The following is a 25,643-nucleotide window of genomic DNA, read 5'->3' as shown; positions in this document are numbered from 1 at the left end:
TTGTAATTTGTGCTTGCTTATTATTTGTTTCTTGTGTTTTTTACGCATTTTTAATCACCAAAGCGGTCGTCCCGCACTTGGTCCCGCAACGCGTGAACCGCAAGGCAACAAGCCGGCTTCCTGTGGGCAGCTTGTTTGACGCATGGTTACTGCGCTTGAGCTGCGTCTGGAGTTGTTTTTCCTCCTGGAACACGTAAGTTACGAGCATTGTTAATTTCGCCTGAAAGCGCGATGAAATGAGATGATTTCGCTTAAGGCGTCTTTTTTACGTCTAGCGCGAACAACACCGCAGGTTGTCACCGGCAGCTTACATCGAAGTTCATTTCGGTCCGGAGAGGCGCTTGTCATAAATGGCGGTGGTAATATTTGGGTGCTCCCAACCAAAAACAAATTAATAAGACAGCTGAACCGGTACTGTGCGTGGTAATGTTGTGTTAATTCGTTTTGTTTCTCTGCGATCCCGCAATTACTACGCAATGTTTCTTTGTGACGCCGTTTCATGTTCATTGTTGGAGGTGAGGGCTCTTTGATTTAGGTATTGGTCTGCATATGTATTTAATGTTGGAAGACGCAGTGTGAACTGTTGCGCACGCAAAAGAAAGGAGACAGGCGTACCGCTTTCTTGTCAGATTAGAGGAAGCTATCGGTGCTGCTGGAAGAGCCTAGAAAACGTGCTCTGGACGCCTGCCGAGGCTCAAAGATCAGCACTTGTGACTAAAAGACGGGGGAGGCCGCAGACACCACTGGACAAGGTTCAGAGTACGTTCACAGCAGGTGTGAAGCGGTACTACTGGTTGAGCAACACTGAACGCAAAGCTAGTGTCTAGTGAGAGCAAAGGGGAGGCAGCGGCATTAATTCAAGCCAAAATAGGAAAGGTAGGAGTCCAGTGGATGGTGGGGGTAAATAAGAAAGATAGAAATGCTGCAAAGAGGTTTTGGGAGCACATAAGGTTAGAAGGGAAGAGGGCATCCAACACTCTCTGACCACACAGGAGGGGAAAAGAGTAGAGGGAGAGGAGCACAGGAATTTATCGGACAAACAATTGAAGCAGAATTTGCTGAGCCTGAGGCGAACGGACTAGAGGAGAGCCATGACGGCAGTGGAGCAGGGAAGGAAGTGCTTAGGAAGACGACAGCAAGGGAATGGGACAGAATAGAAGGCAAGGTTCCCATCGGAACAGCGACAGGACCAGGTGGCTTGGCCATGAGATTAATTAACATACTATGCCAGAAAAGCAAATTGAAATTACGGCAGATCATTGCAAAAATAGTAGGGGGAGGAGATGTACCAAAAGATTGGAAATTGAGCAGGATGTTACTAATATACAAAGGTAAGGGAAACAAGGACAACATTAAATCCTACTGATCAATTATGTTCTCATCAGTTATATACAGGCTAGCAATGCTGATTGTGAAAATGAAATTGGAACAATGGGCAGAACGTGAGGAGATCTTAGGAAAGCTGCAGAACGGTTTCCGAAAGGACATACGGTTGGAGGGCAATCTGTTTGTTACAACACAATGTATAGAAATAGCTGAGGCAAGTCGGGGGTCTCTATTGATAGCATTTTTAGACATTAAGGCGGCATATGACAATTTGAATCAGGAAAAGCTTTGGGGTCAATTGAAGGGATATGGTTCAGATGGAAATCGTGAGTTTCTACAACGTGTATATTCAGACAATGAGGCGGTGGTAACATGGAAAGGAGAAAGTAAAAAACCAGCTGAAATTACAAGTGGGCTAAGTTAGGGCTGTCCACTATCACCCCTACTTTTCATGATATGCATGGGCCAATGGAAAAGTGGTTTGAAGAGAGTACGGGAGGAGTTGACGTGAGCTATTTGCTGGAACGCCAGAAGGTAAATCAATTGCTGGCTGGACTGATGCATGCGGACGACATTGTACTACCAGCAGACAAGCGAGGTAGGCTGCAGGAACTAGTCAAGATCTGTGGTGAGGAGGGCAACAAGCTAAGACTCCATTTCAGTAGAGAGAAGTCTGGGATAATGGTATATAATGATGAGGGGACACCCACTAGAAATACAAGACACCATGATTGACCACGTGAGGACTTAGATGTATCTGGGTATATGGCTAAATGAAGGGAAAGAATATCTTAAAGAGTGCGAGAGGATTCTGAATTCAGACATTATGAAGCATAGAGCACTATGGAACTGTAATAGGTATGAGGTGGTTAGAGGTGTATGGAAGGGAATCATGGTACCAGGCCTCACATTTGGAAATGCAGTCCTGTGCATGAAATCAGAAATACAATCAAGTCTAGAAATCAGACAAAGAATTCTAGGAAGGCTAGCCTTGGGAGCACATGGGAACACTCTAAATGAGGGAGTCCAGGGAGATAAGGGCTGGGCATCGTTCGAGATTTGAGAGGCAATTAGCAAACTGAAATATGATCAGAGACTAACCCAAATTTAGGAAGCAAGGTGGGCAAAAAAGGTGCACAAGTGTCTATACATGAAAAGTATTAATGGAAAATGGACGAAGAGAACTCGAAAGCTAAGAACGAAGTATCTACAGGTGAGGGATGGGGATCAGCAAAATATTGGTGTGAAAGCAGAGGTAAAGGAGACAGAAAGATGTAGAAAGAAAGAATGTATGAAAAATCAGCGCCAGGTATATATAGGACACGAAAACAGGACGTCAGGGAAGAGCAGTTATGTGATAACTTGCGGAGCAGTTTATTACTTTTTGAAGCTAGAGCAGGGGCTCCGAGAACAAAAACGTGCATGTTCAGATTTGAAGAAGTCGATATTTTGTGCTCTGCCTGTAGAACGGAAATGGAGACCATGGAACACTTGGTTTTGAGGTGCACAGAACTTCGCCCAGCCCTCCCCAAGGGAACAGCAACAGATATGGAGTGCTGGGTTTGCTGGGGAGGACGGATGAGTGGATGAGAAAAGCATGACATTGACGAAGGGGAGATTAGAAGATGGACGGACGAGTGTACGTGTGCACAGAGGTGAAGTCAAAGGCTGCTTTGGAGACGAAAAGATAGTCAAACTACACATTTTAAAAGCAAAATAAAAGGAAAAGGGAAAAAAATTAACAAGAGGGAAAGTATAGGCTAAGTGGCGCAAGCTGCCACTCTATACAAAGGGTAATGCCATTATCATCCATTCATCCATTGTCAGTGTACGCGTGTGCAGAGGTGAGGTCAAAGGCCGCTTTGTCTTGAGGTGCAAAGTGCTGAGTCTTGCGACTTGGTACAGATGGTCGACCTGCACAAGTAAGGAAGCATCAGAATGCCACCATATGCTCCTGCCTTGGGCAGTTCTGATCAGTGTTACAGGCATCAGCCGATCTGACAGTGCAATGCAGCAGCTTGGTTTTTATCTAGTGCAGCGGTGAATAGCATTCATTTTGTCCAGTTTTCTAAACAACTCCAAGAGTGTCATTACTCTTTCGTGTAGGAGGCTGAGTGTACTGCAGGCTATGGCAAAATAACTCAAAGCACATGGTGGTCATGATGAGGGTTCTAGGAGAATATTATCAAAATTTTTAGTACCTGTGCAGGCAGAGTGTGAAAGTTAATGACACGGTAGAATGAAGGTACAGTCATCTACACACCTGAGTAGATCGCTGGAACAACAGACAAGGGAGCCGCCGCGGTGTAAACCCAGCTCAGTGTAAACCCCTTCCCATTTCACACTCATGAATTTAGTTCGACAATGCACTCTTTTCCATTAGACGCTCTGTGCATGAGCAAGCATGCATGATATCCAAGCAAAGCGTTAAAATATACCCGGCACCTTGACTGCAGTGCTTTTTATAGCTGTTATGACAGTGGTAAACACAGCAGTAGGTCGAGCATCCATAAGTAGCTAATTTTGTTTTTGCCTTCGGACGAAACACCTTAACGCTCGCCTCGCTCACTGCAAACTGAACAAGAGAGCTGCGTTGGCTGCGTCCGCCTTTTGCCACCGCTGTTAACCAGGTGGCGCTACTTGTACGTGCCAAACTGCAGCGCACAGAGCCTATAAAGTGCCATGGATTAACTGTAGAAGCAATTTTTCACATGCCCTATCCAATTACACGATAAGGCATCTAGAGGGCAACTTTGGAAGATTTTTGAACTTTTTGAGCTGACTTTTGCATTACTCTTCTTGGCCCTCCCTCTTTCATTTCTTACTAGTTTTTGAAAATAATAAGGGAAATAGAAAACAGCAAACAATAGGTAGCCGAAACTGGTTTTCGATCAAAGTGTACAAGATCAACATTTGATGTCATGGTAATGTCAGGAAACCTGCCTTGTGCAAGTTCATTAGCCAAACTGATGATATTAAGTGGCTGTTTCGATCATTATTTTTCTCAGGTAACGAGAAACACGCTTGAAATATTAACCTTCAGCTGTTGCAGAGCAAATATTGATGTGTGTGATGGTCGTACACATGCAAAGTTGTCAGTAGAAATCGCCCTCACTGAGGCCATGGTATGGGAAAATGAAAAATTTGTGCTGAAAAAATAAAAACCTCTGCCTGGCCGCGAAATTGGGCACAAAGGCTTACAAGACTCCGGAGAACCTACTGTAAATGTTTTGGTCAAATGCGTGATGGGCAAAAAAAAGCCCAGAGTTGCTGTTTGAGCTAAAAAATGGCTCGGTGGTCCAATTCATAACCCTGTGAATGGGTGAAGGAAGATCAGTTTTTGCCTCTTATGGTATTATTGACTTGTCTTGCTTGGCTAGTGGGTTTCTGCTCTTAGAAATGTGTTTGGTGTCCAGTGTACATGCTTTGAACTCGCGTTGTTCAGTTCTTTACACTTTTTTCATGCATAGTGTGCAGTGCTACCAAAGGTAATGCACCTATTCGCGGTGGCTATGTCTGCACTTGACAAGTACGTTGTCACATGTCCAAAGCAAGAGACATGCATGTTTTGTAGCGACAAAGCTACCATGCCTTTCGGCGTCCTGCGTTTCGTTTTACTACTTAACATGTTTTTGTTCTTTAGCTGAGACCTTGAGAAGTAAGAGTTACATGTGGCAGAGTGAAACGCAGCTGGCATGCCTATAAGGAGTATTTGCGTGATTGTCACGGGTGCCATTTTGTTGTTCACTGCGTAACTTCAGTAGTGCTAGCCGTAACAGGAGGTAATAATCCCTTTAGACATGCGAGCGGCATTTCGCAGTGCTCCACAGACTAAAAAATGGTGGTCTGTGACATCGGTGAATGCTCCCTATTTGCTCTGACTCCATCCACACCCAAAAAGTGGTTCACCATTAGTAAAAATCATAACCAGGGGGTTCAATAATTGAACGCCTGTCTTGACTGCAATTCACTCTGCTTAGCATGTCATTTTATACCGCTCCATGTCCTCATCCAAACCCTCACTGAGTCTTTGAGTAGTACGAGTGATATGCTTTTGCAGGAGCACCACTTGCACAGCTTCCGCAGCGTTGTATGTTAAGCGTGAAACACTGTACGGTGCTCGTTGATATGGTCTATGGCTGCTGCTGGCCCATCTTATTGATCTTATTGGCTTGTGCTATTCTGGGTTCTTCCTTACAGCAAATAGCTGGTGCTGCTTAACCATGGAAGGCACATCAAAAGACCAGCCTCAGCCTGTGAAGGCACCAATGATCTACATATGTGGAGGTAAGTTCTGGTTCTGCTTATACATTTTGACATGTATGGTCCTGGTCATTGAATACACTTTACAAGAAGCTGGGCAGAAATATTTGCTCATTTGCTTAGACTACAGCAGTAAGGTAAATAAATGAAAGCAAAAATGTGATTGTACGGAGTTGTTTGGATTTGACTCGGTCGAAAACCTCAGCAGTCATGCAGTCATTGCATAACCAGGGTGTAGAAGCGGCACATGTGAAGGCTCTGGAAAATACCTGTAGTGGTTGCACAGCAGCCATAGTCCTTCACAAGGAAAGTAATAAAATAATCGGGAAATATGTCAGGCGAGGAGACACGATCTTTCCTGTTCTATTCACGCATGCTTACAGGAGGTATTCAGAGAACTGGATTGGGAAGAGTCATGGACAAAAGCTAATGGAGAGTAACTTGTCAGTCTCTGGTTTGCTGATGACATTGCCTTGCTAAGTAACTTGAGTGTCAAATCGCGAAGCATGACCGAGGACCTAGACAGGCAAAGCAGAACGGTGGGTTTAAAAATTAATAAGAAGAAGCCTAAAGTAGTAAATAGTTGTTTTGTGTGAGACAAGGTGTTCCACTGAGGCATGATGCAAGTTGCTATGAATAAATCTTGAAAAGATTCCAAGAAAATTACTTTGTCGTCTTTTGGGTTTACTTTAATGGTGGCTTGCTTGTTTATTGAAAGGATGAATCTGGCTATTTTATTCTGTGCAGACTTGGGGTGGTCATTTTGGTACCGTATTATTGAGGCATATTTTTATTTATATTGTCACCGAGAAACGGTTGACATGCGCAGGGCTGGTTTACTTGCGTTACTTATACGCGCAGGACATTCTTGGGGCGCGCAAGGCAGCAGGCAGCACGAGAGTTGAAGACGACAAAGCATCTAGCCCCGAGATGGCTCAAGGCTTGCTGCCAGGAAATAGTTTAGCCGCGGTACGGCGCCACTAGAGGAGTTAGTAGTGTGGCATTGCTCCCCCTCTCCGAAAGGCACCGACTTGGTGTGGCAGCAATGGGAAGCAGGACAACAAGGGTAGTCACACGTGTCTGGTGTGTGGTGTAGACACGCGCGAGGGGCTAGCGGGCGTGGTACGGCTTCATCCGGGTGATGTGGACAACTTCGGAGGTCGGCCGTCTAGAAGAGCGAACTGTTACCTAGGGGAGAACTTCGTAGGTAACTTCACTGAGCTGGTGGAGCACCTCGTAGGGGCCAAAGTATCTGCATAGAAGCTTCTCAGAGCGTCCTTGCATGCATATTGGGCTCCACACCCAGACTTGTTCGCCGGACTGGTAACGCACATTTCGGTGGTGGAGGTTATAGCGTCGAGAACTTGCTGGTGCCGGATGCGCTGTCGAGCGAGTTGGCGGGCGGCCTCAGCGTAACGAACAAATTGGGCAGCACCCATAACAGAGGGGGTAGCCCTAGGTGGAAGCAGCACTGCACCCAGCATGGTTGTGGCTTCGCGACCATGTACTAAACGAAATGGAGTGAACCGTGTCGTTTCCTGGACTGCAGTATTATAGGCAAAGGTGACGTAAGGGAGTATGGCATCCCAGTTCCGGTGGTCCGCGTCGACATACATGGAAATCATGTCGGTGATTGTCTTGTTCAGCCGTTCGGTGAGGCTGTTCGTTTGAGGGTGGTAAGTGGTTGTTTTGCAGTGACTGGTGCCGCTCAGGCGCATAACCTCCTGTGTAAGGGCCAAGGTGAATGCTGTTCTCCTGTCTGTTAAAACGATGGTGGGTGCACCGTGACGAAGCACAATGTTTTGAATGAAAAAGTTTGCAATTTCATCAGCGGTACCACGGGGAGGAGGTTTAGTCTCACAGTATCGGCTGAGTAGTCGGTGGCGACCACAATGTAGCGGTTACCCTGCGAGGACTCCGGAAATGGGTCGAGTAAGTCCATGCAAACTTGGTGGAAGGGTACCTGAGGCGGATCAATAGGCTGGAGTAGGCCGGCTGGCTTCGTTGGCGGCGTCTTGCAATGCTGGCACTCGCGGCAAGTTCTTGCGTAACGCTTCACAACTGCTGCAACCCTGGGCCAGTAGTATTTTCGCCGTAGTCGTGCCAAAGTTCGACGAAAACCCAGGTGACCAGAAGATGGGTCATCATGGCTCGCCTGCAGGACTTTGTTGCGAAGGGCCATAGGCATGACGAGTACTGTTGGACTAGTTTTTCTTATACAGGATGCCGTCACATAAACAGAATGACGACAGCCCGCGCGAGAAGATACGCGGGGGAGACTGTGCGCTTCCTTCCAGATACTCAATGAGGGGCCGTAGTTCACTGTCATCTCTTTGGTGTTGGATGAGAATGGACGTGGAGATGGCGGCAAGAAAAACAGCATCATCGTCGGGGTCAGCTCGTGGGTCCTTGATAGGAGCATGGGACAAACAGTCGGCATCACTGTGCTTCCTACCAGACTTAGACGATGCTGACATCGAACTCCTGAAGTCGAAGGCTCCAGCGTGCAAGCCGTCCCGAGGGATCTTTGAGGTTCGCCAGCCAACACAGCGAGTGGTGGTCACTGATGACCCTGAAAGGGCGGCCACATAAGTACAAGCGAAGCTTGGTTACTGCCCACAGAATGGCCAGGCATTCTTTTTCGGTGGTGGAATAGTTTTCCTCAGATCGTGACAAGGTGCAGCTCGCATATGCGATTACGCATTCGAGACCATCCTGCCTCTGCACAAGGTCCGCACCGAGGCCGATGTTGCTGGCGTCTGTGTGCAGTTCAGTGTCGGCTGACTTGTCAAAGTGTCCAAGAATGGGCGTACTTTGGAGATGAGTGCGGTCTTAATGGCCTGCTGTTGCTCCAGGCCCCAGAAGAACGGTTCGGAATCTTTTGCGAGTTGGGTGAGGGGCTCAGCGATCTGGGAGAAGTTCTGCACAAAACACCGATAATAAGCGCAGAGACCCAGAAAGCGGCGTACACTGCGCTTATCGTTGGGCACAGGAAAAGCAGCCAAGGCAGCAGTCTTATCGGGGTCTGGGCTAACCCCTTTAGCGCTCACGATGTGGCCCAGAAACTTCAACTCTTCAAAAGCGAAGTGGCACTTTTCGGGCTTCAGGGAAAGACCGGCCGCCCGAATTACTTCGAACACAGCACGCAGGTGTCTCAGGTGCTCTTCGAACGTGTCAGAGAAGATGACAACGTCATCCAAGTACACGAGACAGGACTGCCATTTGAGATCGGCATGAACGGTGTCCATCATCCTCTGGGAGGTTGCAGGAGCCGAGCACAGGCCAAAAGGGAGCACCCAGAATTTATACAGACTGTCCGGTGTTATAAAGGTGGTCTTTTCCCGGTCGCTTTCGTCGACCTCGATTTGGCAATAGCCGCTTCGTAAATCTAGCGATGAAAAGTACTTGGCGTGGCGCAGCCGGTCCGGGGAGTCATCGATACGCGGCAGAGGATAAACATCCTTTTTTGTGACTTTGTTTAAACGTCTGTAATCAACGCAGAACCGTAGGGTTCCATCTTTCTGTGCTACTAGAACAACAGGCGACGCCCACGGTCTAGTCGATGGCTGAATCACGTCGTCCTGGAGCATTTCTTGAACTTGGCGGCGAATGGCATCACGCTCCTTCGAAGAGACCCAGTAAGGCGGCTGACATAACGGCCGCTGGTTGGCGTCAACTGTAATTTGGTGCTTTGCGAGTGGTGTCTGCCTAACCTTGGAGGTCGAGGCAAAGCAGTCGCAGAAAGACGGGATAACGTTTTCCAGGCAGCGTTTCTGATTAGACGGGAGGTTCGGGTTCACGTCAATTTTTATGGGAGTGGCCTGGGCTCCGGACAAAGCGTGCTGCCTCGTGAATTCGCTGAGTTCTTCGAAGTACGCAATAGCTGTTTTGCCAAGCAAACACTGAGGTTCACAGCCAAAATTGGTCACCAAGAGTTCAGTTCGACCATTTTTCAATTCAACAATTCCTCGTGCAACACAGACTTGCCGACCAAAGAGCAGCGACATGTTCGTTTCAGCGATGCCACGAGTTTCGGTGCTGTTATCGCAATCTACGGTAACAAACATGCTGGCTCTTGACGGGATCAATACGTGGTCGTCATAGATGCATAACTTAGTCCTGCGTGGCTCGGGATCGCCGTCAACAGGGGGTTGAGTGGAAAATGACACGACCAGCTCCTGAAGGTTGATGACGGCACCGTACTCCAGAAGGAAATCCAAACCGAGTATCAGGTCTTTGGAGCACTCGGGCAGCACAGCAAAGCAACCAGGGAAAGTAGCACCGCGGATCTGTATTCGTGACGCCAATAAGCGCGACCACATGGTCGCCGGCGGTGCGGATCTGTGGTCCAGAGCAAGGGGTCAGAGCCTTTCTTACGGCTGTGGCTAACCGACTGCTCCTTTCAGAAAAATCAGCGCCGATTTCCACAAGTGCGGTCACATCGCGGTTATCAGCGGTTACTGGGATTTCGGCGGACATCAGTTGGGTCACAGCACGTCGTTGTCGTTGAGGTCGTCGGGTAAGGTCATCGGTTGGATTGTAGCAGGGAATCGTCGATTTCGGAAGAAACCAGTCGGTCACAGCATGTCGTCGTTGAGGTCGTGGGGTCAAGTAGTCATCAGTCGGATCGTAGCCGCGGATCGTTGGGTGGAGGCTCTTGGTCCAATAGCGGTGTCCCTAACCCCGAAGGATGCTGTCTTCAATTTTCCTGATGTCGGGACGTGCCTCTGAACTGGCCAGAAGACGACGGGCGGCTTGGCGAAGAAAACCGCTTTGAGGATGGCGACTGGGACTGGCATCGCTGCGAGGTCGATCTCTGCACGTTATCGGACAGATATTGCTCGAAATCCTGCGGCCGTTCTTCATATTGCAGTCGAGGTGCGTCAGAGGAAAACCCCCGCAAGCCCATTCTGCGGTAGGGCCAGTGACGGAGGATGTGACCGGGCTCCCCGCAGTGGTAGCAGAGTGGCCTATTGTTTGGAGTACGCCAAACGTGCGCTTTTCTCATGGTGGACCGGGACTCCTGCGTTTCGGCGGGTATAGCTGCATTGGATACCGCAGTGAAGGCACAGGAGTGACGGGAGAAAAACCTTGCATCACTGGCCCAGGACGGCTTTGTAGTGCTTCACTGTATGTCATCATATAGGGCGCCGGCTGCGGAGCTGGGGTCGGCTGATCAACTCGCCGGACTTCATCTTGGACCACGTCCAGTATAGCTGCGACGCTAGCCTGTGGAGCTTCGAAGCGAAGTTTCTCGAGTTCTTCGCGCACCAGGCTCATCACAAACTCTCGAAGCTCCTCAGTGGGTAGCGACGTAGGCGTGCAGTGGTGAGTGGCTGCTACACTAGCCTGACGACCGTAGTGTGCGCCCCGTTCCTGCAGAGAATGCTCCATGCTTGTTGCCTCCTTGGAAAAGTCGGCCACTGTTCTTGGTGGGTCACGTACCAGTCCGGCAAACAATTGCTCTTTTACGCCGCGCATTAAGTGGCGTACCTTCTTGGCCGCAGCCATATTAGGGTCGGCGCGATTGAAAAGTCGCGTCATGTCCCCAATGAACATGGCGACGCTCTCGTTCGGCTGCTGCGACCTCGATTGCAAGGAAATTTCCGCCTTCTCCTTTCTTTCGCTAGTGTTGAACGTGGCTAAGAGCTCTCGGCGAAAAACCTCCCAGTTAGTGAAGGAAGCTTCGTGGTTCTCATACCACGTCTTTGCTGAGTCCTGTAGTGCAAAGTAGACATTCCATAATTTGCGCTCGCCGTCCCACTCGTTGAAACCCGCCACACGGTCAAAGCTGGCCAACCAGTCTTTGACGTCCTCAAACCTCTCACCGTGAAACGATGGGGGTGACCGAGGTGTGTGGAGGACGAGCGGTGGGGCATTCCCGGAATGCTGACTTGTCTGGCTAGCTGTAGTGAACGTCATGGCCCTTGCCAATGTTGTAAGTTGGCCAGACTCCGGTTGTAGGCCTCACAGGCGGCGGCTCGCCTTGTGGGCTGGTGTTGTAGCCACGCATTGAGAACTGACGTTAAGAGTATCCTCGAGGTCAGCGTACATGGGCCATTACCTAGCTGCTCCACCAAATATGTTATCGAGAAACGGTTGACGTACGCAGGGCTGGCTTACTTGTATGCGCTGTTGGAACGCGCAAGGCAGCAGGCAGCACGAAAGATGAAGATGACAAAGCACCTAGCCCTGAGATGGCTTAAGCCTTGCCAACTGCCAGGAAATACAGTTTAGCCGCGATACGGTGCCACTAGAGGTGTTAGTAGTGTGGCAGTATTTCATCAAGAGTCCATGCGCATGACATTCTGTGTTGTCGTTACTAAAAGTTCAGTAGTGGCTAACGCATTATCTGTAATTTGTTTAGTGCTTAAATTCCAAAGATGGTGACGCGCAAGTGCAGGTGTTTTAAGTTTTGCACTGTTTCTGTTTCATTCCTGTTTACTTAATCTGCCAGGACCACCTTATGTCTGTGATACAGATGTGATTTCTTATGGGCTTGTTGCAGAATGCCATCAGGAGAACGAGATTCGGCCCAGAGATCCCATTCGTTGTCGAGAGTGTGGCTACAGGATCATGTACAAGAAACGTACCAAGCGTCGTATCCTTACATATTTTTTTTCAATAGTCTTTTCATTTCACCTTGCTTGCAGTGTTCCAGAAGCTCAGTCGCAGATTAAGAGTGTACACATGTCTTGATGGTGCAACTCGCGGCTACCTGCTGTGGCTTTTCATTCAGTGTATTGTGCTTCAGGTTGCAAGAGATTGGCAGCACACAACTCTCTCGCCACGGCTTCTTCAAATAAGTTAACTCGCAATGCAGATGTGCTTGTTTACTTGTGGGGATAAAATCAGGAATGGAGAATTGAGTGTAAGTAGATGGCCAGGCTACATGGTGGATAATAGAAGTACTGATGATGATACAGGTAGAGAAGACACCAGGATGTATGGAGCACGGAGTACTCTGTAACCTTGGCAGCCCTGACAGCTCTTCAGGCCACTTGATGCTGTCAGCTTGAGAGTCATTATGAGCTGCTTTTGCTCACGCTGTGTCTGAGTGGGTAACTTGCACCCTTGCACTCTCTTGGACTATGGCTGTTACTCCTTTTTGTGAAAGGCCCTGTAGATTGAGACAAAGTTCGGAACAGACAGCAGCTCTAGTTGAATGTACCTTAGCTTGTATACTCTTGATGAGGACCACCTGTACTTTGTATGCACCCATTCGTTACATTATTTTCATGCCAGCCACATCTTAGACCTTGTAGCTGTGCACTATTTCATCACATTATTTCACATCACATTATTTCATCACAGAATGAACGTAATAAGTTGTGCAGTTATACATTGCCTGGTCTTAAAGCGCATTGATGGATGCTGGTACATTATTGCCATGAATGTAACACACAGGCCATCAGCGTAGTAATTGCCTTGGTATACAACAGAACCTTGTTGATATGCTTGCACTTGATATGATTTCCCGATTTGTAAGCTCAAAATTGCAGGTAATAAAAATGTCCCGTAGAGTGGCACTATTTTTTTTTCTGTTAATATGTTCGTGAATAACATAATTTCCCTGTTATGTTCCAAATTGTGGCAAAATCTGGTTGTATAATACGTTTAGCAATCAGCCACATTTCGGCAAACATACGAGTGGGCTGAACCTGGAGGCACTTAACATGGAAAGCTGCAGCGCAGCGGCATTTATCTGTTGTGGTGGCTTCTCTGCAGAGCCTAGTTGCGAAAGAGCAAAGCATAAAAATATAACAGTGCGCTTCCATGCAAGAGGACAGTTCCTGCCGAGATGCGAAACGAAGAGAAGAAACACAGTGGCTTCTTTGCAGTGCTTAGGGGCAAGGGGGCAAAGCATCAGAGAACTACAGTGATGCATTTACATACACACAGGCCAGGTCTGGGGAATGCAACATGGAAAGCAAGAATGCTGCAATGGCTTCCCCACCGTGCATAATGCGAGGGCAGAACTGTATGAAAACACCGAGGAATAGATTTCGGCTGCTTTTGTCATTGCCGTTGACAGACTGGATGATTGTGTTGCGAAGTTTCATTTGCGCTCAAGACAACACAAATGCTGACAGAATTCTGCAAGCACTAAGGAAGGCACAGTTCTTAACTTGTACCAAGAAATAGTAATTGACATTTTTACGAAGTGAAATTGTCTGTAAATGCTGTTGTGATGGTCATGATGAATTTTTATGGCGCAGGGGCAGGCAGCTTTGGCCAAAGTGTGCCATGGCACAAGGTAGTTTTTCATTGCACGAGGTGGGGTCAGTGATCCAATTCCCAAGCATTTCACCCTAAAGAATCCGAGGACCAGGCAGGGGAAAGCATGTACCCATTGTATCACCGGTGAATACCTGGCGGCACTGGGGATTGAACCCCGCACCTCTCGCATGCGAGGCGGATGCTCAAACCACTAGGCCACCGCTGCGGTATAAATGCTTCTGTGCCTCATTTAGCAGATAATTTTTTATTTCTTTTTCAAAACCGCAAACAGTTTGGATCATAAATTTTTCTGGATACATTCCGCATTTGTTTAAAAAATATCAACTAGGTTTTACTGTATGCTGATGTGTGTCGCATGCTATCACAGAATAGTTTCTGTCAAGATTGCCTGAGCATGTTACCTTGCATGTGAGAGCAGTGTAATGGTACCCACTTTGCCAAAAGTAGCCAGGCTACCCGGTTTGCTTATCAGTTCTATGCAGCCTGGTTACTTTTGGCAAAGACTGTACACTGCCGCGTTCAGCTTAGCCCTAAAGTACATTGCACAAGGTGGCTCAAGATATTACATATATGGTCTCCCTCTTTGCAGCCCATTGCAAACTGTGCTGCAACAAAGGTTTTGTCTTCAGCAAGCATGGGCAGCAGCTGGTGCATGCAGTTCAATTTCTACCGAATCTTTCCTTGTTGACAGCAGGATAGGGCAACTGTGAATTAATTCCACACAGATTGGTCACGAGCCACTTATGGATAGAGCAGCCATGCTCATTAGATGCATATGCTGTGTTGTTATTATTTTTATTATGAGTAATAAGTATGCCTTCATCTTTTCCATGTGTAGTTCGAGCTGCGATTCTAGCTCCAGCATTGCAGTTCTGAGTGGTGGTAGTTGACATTGCTGTCCTACTTTGATTTTTTTTATACTCTTCTGTGCATTGCCTTGAAATGTTCTGTGTTTTCCAGGGAATATCTCTTTTTAGTTAGTTGGGAAGAGGGTCATAGAGAGAAAAAAATTTAATAATGAAGACAGAATTGTGTTGTGTTGTCGTCAGGGGACATGTACTTTTGTGTGCTTATTCCAAATATGCCATTTTATTTCATGTAAAACAAGTGTGCACTTTTGTAATGTGTTACAAGTGTCTTTTGTTGCAAGCTTTTACAAAGTTTTGCTGTGGGCAACTTGCTAAAATGCATCCCACTGGTTTCTCTTGACATCAAGGAATGCAATAATGGTAAAAATATCATACCACCTATCATAGAAGTTCAGTTATAAGGTTTCGAAGGTGCCATTTCAGAAACAGGAAGAAAAGTTTGTATTCATGTTTCCGAAGTGGCAGCTTCAAAACCCTATAACTGAAGTTTGTGATAGGCAGTACGATAATTTTATCATTATTGCATTCCTTGATTTCAAGAGAAACAGTTCTAGCAAGTTCCTTGCAGCAGAATTGCTTAAAAGCTATGAACAAAAAGTTACACTACATATTGCATAAGTGTGCAAGGAATTTTCATGCACAAATACGTGTTCCCTGAAGATTTCATAATTGTGACATCGTAAATAAAAAAATTTTAAAGACCTCCTTCCTCCCATAATGTATTTGCTATGAGGCATATATAAAGAAAAGGACTGTGGATACAGTGAGCTTAGCTTGCATTTTGCCTTCATTGAAATGTGGCTATGTGATGACAGATGATCGATGTTGCTAAGTGGTCATAGTCTGAGCCAGGGCCTTTTTAACACCACATCATGTCACAGTAGCACACTTTGCAGTGTTTTGTGAACACTTCATTAGTTGATGAATAGGGTCTGCTTGCTGCTTAGAGATCAGAGATTAGACACGATCTCTTTAGTAAGACTGCTATCTTTGTTGCTTGTTCTTTTATTAGGCTGATTCTTTCATGGTTGGTGCACACTTGTTTCCTTAACACGTTCCTTTCAGTGATTGTCTTTGATGCAAGATGAAGGTGTCAAGAAGTAGATGTATATAAACTTCTGAGCATTACCTTTCTGTATATAAATGATGAACCTGGAATAAAATTGATTTCAAGCTCAATTTCAACTATGGCTATGTTGGATACCGACCCACTCAAGTTTCTCCAGCACATCATGTATAACTCATATTTTGTACTTTGTGTGCAGCTTCCTGAAATAAAGGGTTAGCTCGGACTCTAAAAGCGGCGCTATCGTTTTCACGTTCTCTTTTGGTGACAAGCAAGGGCACATCTGTAGCTTGGAAGTTCATATGATGCTTGAACACAATGGTAATCACACATCTATGGAACTTTGCATTCATGTGAATACAGCTGTGTTTCCTGGAACAAGAAATAAAAAGCCTCGCAGTTTATTTATCACGATGCTTGGTTTATATGGCCTTTGCCATTTTTTCTGGTACGAAACTTATTTTTATTTACATGCTACCTGCACTGTCACCGAGGCAATATCTTCCGAGCGGAAGATGGAGAATACAAACATTATGCAAGGCGGCTTGCTGGAAATGCATAAAGGAAAACGGTAATGCATGAAAGATGCAGTGAGGCAAGAGAAAAGAATGCACAGTGCTATGAAGATGCAACAGAACGAGGATTAGTGTTGGCAGCAAATATTAACTATTCAAGGCACACACTTTGTGTTTGGTTTAGAGAGATTTGTTGCATGGCATGTGATATTGTATATGCTGAATAGAACACCTACTTCCTGCCTACTTGATATACTCATGCAAGCGTAGAATTTAAGGCCTCCTGTGTTCTTTCAAAGGAGGTGCAAGTATTGATTTTGAATAAGAAGGCATAAAAGCTATGCAAAGCATTACAGTGCAACTAGAGATGGGCAAAAGAGAGACTACTCATTATCATCCACCTAAGCCTTGCAATCCTACCAACTTCTCTAGAGAAACACTGGGGAGCTTCCTTTGTTGAGTTACCTCTGCCCTGTACACGACGCGTGTGCGGGGGGACGATGCTGTCAAAGTGCACATGCAAACTTCAGATGCTCGTGTGCAAGGCTCGGCTCTGATGGGTAGTGCGCAAGTAACGAAAAAAGTAAAAAAGGCCTCCACCGTCTGGAAGGCGTTGAAGGAACGAACGTTAGCTGTTTGGTTTACTAGAATTGATATGAATGAGATTAAAGGGAGGTTTTGGCCGCCCGGTGTTCTCGGAAGTGTCTGAGTATGTCTGACCTCTTGGACTTATTTCCAAGATCTTCGGCCACGGCGTAAGATATCGATGGTTTGGGATCATCCATGTCCTCCAAACACACTGTGGTAGTGAACGTATCGACTAAACGAGCGCATCTGAGAGGAGCTCCCGAGGGAGACTGGTCATTACGGATGGATGGATGGGACATAAGAATGTCCCCTTTAAAACGGGTGGGTTGCCACCATGCGGTTGGTTGTTTCTACAATGCTATTGTAGATGGCACTACAAGTCTCAATGCGAGATGTGCCGTTTTCTAGTTGCTGCCACAGATGGCGCTGTGATCTCGGGGTGGGACATTACCGGGACTAATATATGCGGACGATATAGTGATAATGGCTGACAACAAGGAAGACCTGCAGAAGTTGTTAGACATATGCAGTACAGAGGGAGATAGATTAGGCTTCAAGTATAGTAAGGAAAAATCTGCAGTCATGATATTTAATGAAGAGGGCGGCGAGCATAGAATACAGGAGTTCGTGCTAAAAGTAGTGAATGAGTACAAGTATCTTGGGGTGTGGATAAATAACAGTGTTGAGTATCTGACAGAGCATGAAAAATATGTAATGAATAAAGCTAGTAGGAATGCAGCTGTCATGAAAAATAGGGCACTGTGGAATTACAATAGGTATGAGGTGGTAAGAGGGATCTGGAAAGGGGTGATGGTCCCTAGCCTGACCTTCGGGAATGCGGTCCTGTGTATGAGGCCAGATGTTCAAGCAAGGCTGGAAATTAGGCAACGGGGAGTAGGGAGGTTAGCTTTGGGAGCACATGGCAATACACCAAATCAGGGGGTACAGGGGGATATGGGATGGGCGTCTTTCGAGAGCAGAGAGGCTAGCAGTAAGATAGCATTTGAGGAACGATTGAGAAGGATGGAGGAAAAGCGGTGGGCTAGGAAAGTTTTCAGATACCTGTATATAAAGAATGTTGACACGAAATGGAGAAAGCGAACTAGAAAATTGACAAGCAAATATCTGGACAGCAGTAAGGGGGCAAATCAGCATTTATCGGTTAAGAAAAAGGTTAAAGGAACAGAGAGAGCGTTGTGGAAAACAGGGATGCTGACGAAATCGGCACTGGAAACATACCGGACCTTTAAACAGGAAATTGTCAAAGAAAATATCTATGATAATTGTAGGGGAAGTTCTTTGCTGTTTGAGGCCAGGACTGGAGTTTTGCGGACTAAGACGTATAGAGTCAGGTACCAGGAGATAGACACTTTGTGCATTGCGTGCGGAGAGGAGGAGGAAACGGCTGAACACTTGATACTTTTCTGTAAAGGGCTTCACCCTACAGTGGAAGGCAGCGGGGCTGACTTACCCAAGGCATTGGGGTTTAGGGATAGTGAGGGGAAAGTGGATTTTAAGAGGTTAGAAGTAACCAAGCGAAGGTTATCTGATTGGTGGCTAAAAGCAAGACAGGAGTAAAATTTCACAAGACATGGCTAGGTGGCTTGAGCCACCGCCCGATGTAAAGGGTTCAGCCGTATCCATCCATCCATCCATCCATCCATCCATCCATCCATCCATCCATCCATCCATCCATCCATCCATCCATCCAAGCTCTTTGTTGTTTGAGGCCAGGACGGGAGTTTTGCGGACTAAGACATATAGAGTCAGGTATACCACGAGATAGACGTGCGGAGTGGAGGAGGAAATGGCTGAACACTTATGCTTTTCTGTAAAGGGCTTCACCCTACTGTGGAAAGCAGTGGGGCAGATTTATCTAAGGCATTGGCGTTTAAGGACAGTGAAGGGAAAGTAGATTTTAAGCGGGTAGAAGTAACCAAGCGAAGGTTATCTGGTTGGCGGCTAAAATGAAGACGAGTAAAATTTCATAAGTCATGGCTAGGTGGCTTGAGCCACCGTCCGATTTAAAAGGTTCAGCCTTATCCATTCATCCATCCGTCCATCCGGTAGCAGATCCCACGAAATCTCGATACGTGATGAGTAAGAGCTAACGTTCTAAAAAACCTGAAAAATGCAGTACTGTCTCACGTCTTGACATCGGACGAGTGAAATGCATTTTTGTCCGATATTTTTATTTGGATCTTCATAGTGGAATAACTTTCGTTTGCATGCTTCAAATTATTTTTTTTTTTTTGCACTGGTGTCTGGAACACATAAGGACCCCATACAACCAGATTAATCAGCACTGAGGAAAGCGTCTAAGGGCTGTTCTTTTTCTGGTGGGCCGAATTGCTCAGAACCCCAGATTAATTTAGCTCTCACGGACGTTTTATATATCCCCTTCAGCGGCGTTGTGTACAATTGTACACATCAAAATTTGCGCCACTTCGCGCTCCCGCCTTTGCTTCAATAGGGCTGACGCACCACGTGAGCATCATTGACACTTGCCATAGACATGCTTCCTAAGTGCACAGGTAGCGTCATCTAGCTTTTGCACACCAAAGCTGAAGCCAAACAAACACACAAGATCAACTTTCACAAAAGGGATAGGTACAAGCTCCCCTGGCCTTGTGCTCGGCTTATTCAGGGTGAAATGTTTGGCAAATGGCTTTGACCCCACCTTGAGCAAACTAAAATAAGAAAATGATGCAGTAACTCTCACATATTTCGGTGGGCACCCGAACTGCGCCGCAAGGAAAGAGATAAAGGAGGGAGTGAAAGAAGGAAGGAAGAAAAAGGTGCCGTAGTATAGGGCTCCGGAATAATTTATACCACCTGGAAATCTTTAACGTGCACTGACATCGCACAGCACACGGGCGCCTTTTGCGTTTCGTCTCTATCGAAACGCTGCCGCCGCGGTCGGGTTGGCACCCGGGTGCTCCCCGGCTCGATCAGTAGACGAGCGCCTTAACCACTGAGCCACCGCAGCGGGTAAATACCTTGTGCCGTGGCGCTCTTTGGCCGCAGATGCCTTTGCGCCATAAGAATTCACCATCATCAGCTTCATTGCAGGCAACAGGACTGCGCCATACAAGAGGGGTTTTCTGAGAGGAATAATTTTCATTTGCATGCTCTGGTTTCACCAAGCACCAGCTCCGCAAAGCCTGTCCGAAAGTCGCATGTTGGCACGCCCATTCCTACAAACTCTACAAGGTTTCCATAATGTTAAAACAGCGCTAAGCAACAAGGACGAAGAAAGAAGGGAACACACATCTTCGTCCTTGTTGCTTAGCGTTGTTTTAACATTATGGAGCATTTCCAACTCGCCCAATCTGCCGTTCTTCTACAAGGTTTGACGGGAGCAACCACTGGCCCATTCACATGAACGCCAACTTCCCGCAAAACTGCCGCAACACAGGCGGTGTTTCGAAGTCTCGAGTTTCCTGTCGGAAATGCGGAGTTTTCCTCTAAGTGCCAAAAAGGGTTGTGTCTACGAATTTCTCAAACGTAAAAGCCATCGAAGTTGGCAAGCCTGAGAGGCATTGGAAATGCATTGTTAATACTCATCCTGAAACGTGTAAGTGGTGTTCGACAAACTGTACGGCCTAGATGCGCCATGTATACTAACTAGTATACAACTAACACCGCTAAAACTGCCTTAATTATTCAGAAACCGCTCTATGTAATACGCTATCTGCGATGGAAATGATTGCTCGTTTTGACGTCGACCGTGCCGAGCAACAAAATTCATTACTAGTCGATGCAACAAAATTAATTACTCATCAGATGTAAATCGCATGAATCGACCTTACCCACCTTAACGGCACACGTCGTTGAAGTTCGCGCGGTTACAGACGACGCCCGATGGCGGAGCTACGTGCGACTAGCAGACGACAGTCTCACCAAAGACCTAAAAAAATGCCGACCGCTCCATTTTTTTTTCGTGCGTAAAAAGTTGGTCTAATTTACGGTGCGCTGGAGTGAAATATAAACGTGGAGAAAAAACGGCATTGAGAATTATATGGCAGTGACGATAAGAATGGCTGGTGCTGGCCTATAGTAGATATCAGTGATTATACCCACTGTGGAATTCTTCCACCGCGGTATCAGAACTCTGATAAAAGAGCTCTGGGTTGAGGTGGTTTCTCGAGAGATGCGTTTCCAAGTCAGCGCAAATAATCGTGAGAAAATCGTCTGCTAGCTACTTTCGGTTTCAGTTTTCTCCCAATTCTTGTCTGCTTCACCGTAGCTGCTGTACATTCTGGCATCGTTTATTTATAATGACAGGCGATTTTGGAGTTAGACATGCTGCGCGAGTTCCCTATGATTTTCCATTAATTCGTAATTCTAAATATCTGGGTTCGATATATCCGGGCTCTACTGTATTGCTTCGTGCTTAACGATTTGAGCGAAGACGGCATATCCAAGGAAAAATCGCGAAACGATGCCAGAAAGTCGTGTTGGCTGAAGGAAGAAATGTGGGGTTAAATGCCTCGTCACAGGGGCCTCCGAAGTTAAAGCCCACTGCAACTGAGGCTTAGTTCTTCCTTTGTGCGTACTCTGCGGCTGCATCCACTCACAAAAAGTGTGAAGCCTGGCTGGGCGGTGTAAAGGCGCTTAGTCGGATGCGGTCATATGCACGGCAAGAGTAAGTGTGGGACAGTGGCGTAGCTAGAAATGTTTTTTTGGGCATGCTATACCCGCCGGTAAAAAAAGAAAAAGAAAGATAGCCTGCGGCCAAACAATATCCGTAATTTTTTCTGCTGTAATAAAGCCGAATGGTTAGTTGTTTCGTTCACTGTAACATCTACATCAATATACGAGTGCACACAGGACTCCGATGACTTGAAAAAAATACTCGTACGAAAAATCGCGGTCGTTTACAATATTTGCACATAATGTACAACAACACAAATGCTTCTGCTCTACAACAAAGTCAGCAACTGCGAACAAATGGCATTTGTTAAAGCTTCTGCCCCAGTCATGTGAACCTGCGCGCGGACGCAGAGGCGCTTTAAAAAAATGCACTTTTTATTTTTTGCGATAGTTTGTGATCATTTGAGTACAATGAAAAGGATGAAAAAATAGGCTGACGTGAAAAGGTGTTTTTGTGTGTGTGTGTGTGTGGGGGGGGGGGGGGGGGGGGTTGAACTGTGTCTACAGTTAAAAGGAATGCCATACGTCGTGCGATGGCGAAGAAGAGTGACTATTTTCTGGAATAACTTCCGCTTCCTATTAGAACAGGATTAAAATTTTGTCAACAAACCGACACTCCTCTTATTTTAATTTTTACATTTTAATATATGGATGCTGTGTGAATAGCACGGACGAGAAAAAAAAAAAGGCCGGAATGAAAGGAGGAGGGGAGAATGCAGCTCTCAGAAAATTTCGGGGGGTGTTCTGACACCGAACCCCCTCCCGTGAGATGTCCGTCTATTACCATAGCAAAAATTCAAATATCAAATTAATAGCCGATTTCCCTATCGATGACTAATAGGCAGTCTAAAAAGAAAATTAATCAGATAGAAAACCTGACAGGTCATTAGATTCCCTGACGCTGGTAGGTAGCATTCGCAGTGCAATACTACGGTGTTTGCAGGGCCATCACCGTGACTAGGCCTCCATTTGAAACGCGTCCGGTCCAGCCATAGAAGGATGCACTGACTTGGACCTCGACATGTGGCTAACGCTTTATCCCCATTTCCCCCACAACAGCCTTGTGCCTTCCTCTTCAAAATAAAGGACGATCAATCAATCAACAGGCAGCCATCACTGGGCTTTTATAGCCCCCTGAACAGCGCAGCCGTATGTAATATGGTGGTGAGCTGCGGATCAGCGAAGCTAAGTAGATAATGTGACTATAGCTATTTCTTATGTGTTTGTAAAACTGGGCAGGTTTGCCTATGACGTTCTGTTGGCTGAAGACCGCAATAATCGCTGGCTTGAAAAAGTTATATAGTGGTGTTATTGTTACAAATTGTACTATCAGGGGCTCTTCAATGGAGATGGGTTGGGTGAAGAGATTACATTTTATACGGTGGTGGCAATAATAACTTTATTTGGACTAACACTAGTTTAGGTGGCGGAGCGTGAGCGGGGTCCTCCGTCTAAGACTTCACTGGAGGCTGCTGCCGCACGGGCCCTCGTGACCAGGCTCCTCTGGTCGTCGTGGATTGAGCTGGACAGCGCCTCCTTCCACTTATCGTGTGTTGGGTTTTTTATTTCCTGCATTGCTCTGTTTCTTTGACGGGCCCAAACTGTGTGATATAGGCTTGGGTGTTCTCCGCAGAATCGGTATGTGTCCTGTATATCGTTGGATATACGTGTCTTGTGCATTCAAAATATAAGGTGCGGGTCGATATATAGTCTGCAAAAAGTCTCTGATTGTGTCTTCTTTCGTCAGCCACTTGTCTGGTTGTAGGTATTTCATTCTCGCTAATTTGAAATACTATAACATGTCATGGTATGCGATCAGCCCCTTACTTTTATTTGAGTACCCCTCTCGCGGTGCCTGGCCTGCCAACCGTCGGGCGGTTGAATGCGCGCCATTGTTGCCTCAGAGGGTCTCGTGTCCAGATGTCCATATTATTGTTGTTCGTCATATTGTGCGTTCCTTCCCACAGCATATATTTATTGTCTTACTTAAGAGTTTCCCTGTCATGAAATATCTGCATCTCGATTGCGAACCTATTATGAATATTAGCTTCTGGTGTGTACTGTTGCACCATGACAAAGCTTCTGCACTTTCCCCCGCTTTTTCCGCGTGAGTTTCCCAAGTTGTGACGCTTGCTCTGGTGTTTAGCTCGTTGTCTATGATTGCTATTGCCACCGCATTTCTTCGCTCATATTCGGCTGCGTCCGTATACATGCGGCATGTGGTGCGTTTCCATGCGCTTTTTAGAGGTATTTGGCCCAAGCTCTCTCTTAGGTGATGTTCTGGGTGCTTATTTCTATGTATTGGTGCTATCTTAATATGTTTTCATATTTCTAGTGGCATGTCTTCCCTGTTTTTGATGACTATTTCCGCCCGTATACCCATCGAGTGCCTGTCACATATAGCTGCCACATAATTGCGAAATATTACCTTCACGGCTCGCCGAAAGCCGGGGCCTGCCTACATAACTGCGCGATGCCTGACAAAGAATCCCTAAGCTACCAACGCTGACACCAAAGTTAAATTCGAGCTTCAAGCTCGCTCTACAAGGCTTGCCGAAAGCCTGGGCCTTCCTACATCGCTGCGCGAAGCCTGACCTAGGAATGTGTAACATGACGTATTTCGAAATTTCCGTAAAAGAGTGAGAGCGCAGAGAGGAGGTGTCGCAGCCCACGTTAAAAGGGCTGTGAAGGGGGCTGTAATTAAGTTGCGGCATGCCTGGGATATTGAAGCACACCGCTTCACGAATAGTGTCCAGCAAGGATTTTTTAAATGCGCTTTGTAGAAGCTGAGTTATCTGTAGTTAAAATTTGAATTTCAGCCTCCTCGCGCCTTTCCCTCTCCTCTCGTCACTTTTTTGCACGCTAGAAGGTAGGCGCTTCTTCGCCGACCCCCCTCTAGGAGCGGAGCTTCCCGACCCGCCGGAGATGAGCGGTTATTGGCCGCGGCCACGGTAGCTGCCTGACGTCTGAAAGAATCTAACCAATGGCCACCTCTCACCTTGTCTACGCAGATGCGGGGGACGGAGGAGGGTGCGAGCATAAAAAAGTCGCCGGGAAGGGCGCGCCAACTTTGACGCGCGATTGTGGGTCGTCTGCTGCGTGTAGAAGAGTATTATTTGGCCCCGGTTTTCATGGCAACACAGTGTAGTGAATAAGTGAGTTAATGAGCTCTCCTCGGAGGGCGTTTCAGAGCCCTTTTAAGCTGCATCTCCCTCCACTGCGTTCTCGAGAGAGCTAGAATTCTCTCGAACATCTGTCTGCGCGCGCCTCGCTTCACCAAGGTAGCAAGTGGCGGGGAGCTCTGGCTCCTGCGCTGGGAAGCGCTTAAAGCCGGGCGCGCCTTCAGGAATGCCCGGGAAAATTTTTCTTCTTTCTTCGGCGCGCGCGCTGCAAACGCCTTGCGCTCGCTTTGGCGGCCTACATACACATTTCACCACGCACAGTCGTGAGTAAAAAAGATTAGCACTAGTGACGTGCCACAGGAGCAGCAGACAGAAGCGCTCTGCGCTGCGGTTACGAACACGCCGATAACAAAAGCGACAGGTGTGTTCGCAAAGCAGGGCGCCCCGCCTCCCGCTCCGGGGGATTTTCGCCGCTCCGGTGACGTCATTGTGCTAAAATTTTTACTCGTGACCATACATTCTGTTCGCTTTGCCGGCACCTGCTTCCAAGTAGGAAACTGCAACTTACGGGCGTAACAAGTATGTTGAATACGACCGAGATTAGCATGCGTTGTGTCAGAACGCCGGTGATTACCGACGCCCAGGAATGCATATAGCTCAGTGTGAAAGAGCACTATCATGTACTGACAAGTAACATCTTTCGCAAGCAGTTTGGTTGTGTTTGTTACGCCGCCATTGATAAAAAATGCCAATGGTTCTGTGTGAAAAAGAAAAGTGTGTTTATACCGATCAACTGGCAATGATTACGAGAATATGAAGCCGAATGTCGCGCGTTTCGGCGCGTCTGGATATGAGCGCATGCGCTTTTTATTTTGCTTCGACAGCCGAAAAGATTAGAAGCTTCTCGCAGTCGTGATATCGCTGATAACGATAAACGTCCACGCAGCTTTTCCGCGCTTTCCCAAAGCTTGTATACGTATGACTAGATAGAAATCAG

At 46.8% G+C, this 25,643-nt stretch overlaps 1 protein-coding gene across 3 annotated transcripts; it reads left to right on the top strand.

The window, feature by feature from the left end:
- The first annotated feature begins 51 nt into the window (after positions 1 to 51).
- Polr2K (DNA-directed RNA polymerases I, II, and III subunit Rpb12) lies at positions 52 to 15,884 on the top strand. Of its 3 annotated transcripts, none has more exons than XM_077661881.1 (4): positions 52 to 193; positions 5,527 to 5,613; positions 12,098 to 12,190; positions 15,765 to 15,884. In XM_077661881.1, the coding sequence occupies exons 2-4, from the start codon at positions 5,550 to 5,552 to the stop codon at positions 15,785 to 15,787; spliced, it is 180 nt and encodes a 59-aa protein (XP_077518007.1). In that variant the 5' UTR covers positions 52 to 193; positions 5,527 to 5,549; the 3' UTR covers positions 15,788 to 15,884. The 3 variants fall into 3 exon arrangements, with proteins under 3 accessions (XP_077518007.1, XP_077518006.1, XP_077518005.1); XM_077661880.1 differs by lacking the exon at positions 52 to 193 and adding an exon at positions 345 to 515; XM_077661879.1 differs by lacking the exon at positions 52 to 193 and adding an exon at positions 2,796 to 2,981.
- Positions 15,885 to 25,643: the final 9,759 nt, after the last annotated feature.

This window comes from Amblyomma americanum, chromosome 4, assembly GCF_052857255.1.
Source record: "Amblyomma americanum isolate KBUSLIRL-KWMA chromosome 4, ASM5285725v1, whole genome shotgun sequence".
In the NCBI taxonomy this organism is placed as follows: domain Eukaryota; kingdom Metazoa; phylum Arthropoda; class Arachnida; order Ixodida; family Ixodidae; genus Amblyomma; species Amblyomma americanum.
This window is presented reverse-complemented; position numbering and strand designations above follow the sequence as displayed.

What these genes read in the sequence shown, in the direction of transcription:
- Polr2K (XM_077661879.1), top strand. Translation starts at nt 2,924, where the DNA reads ATGACATTGACGAAGGGGAGATTAGAAGATGGACGGACGAGTGTACGT. An exon ending in GAGTGTACGTGTGCACAGAG is followed by an intron (nt 2,982 to 5,526) that starts GTGAAGTCAAAG and finishes TCTTCCTTACAG; the next exon opens with CAAATAGCTGGTGCTGCTTA. An exon ending in AATGATCTACATATGTGGAG is followed by an intron (nt 5,614 to 12,097) that starts GTAAGTTCTGGT and finishes GGCTTGTTGCAG; the next exon opens with AATGCCATCAGGAGAACGAG.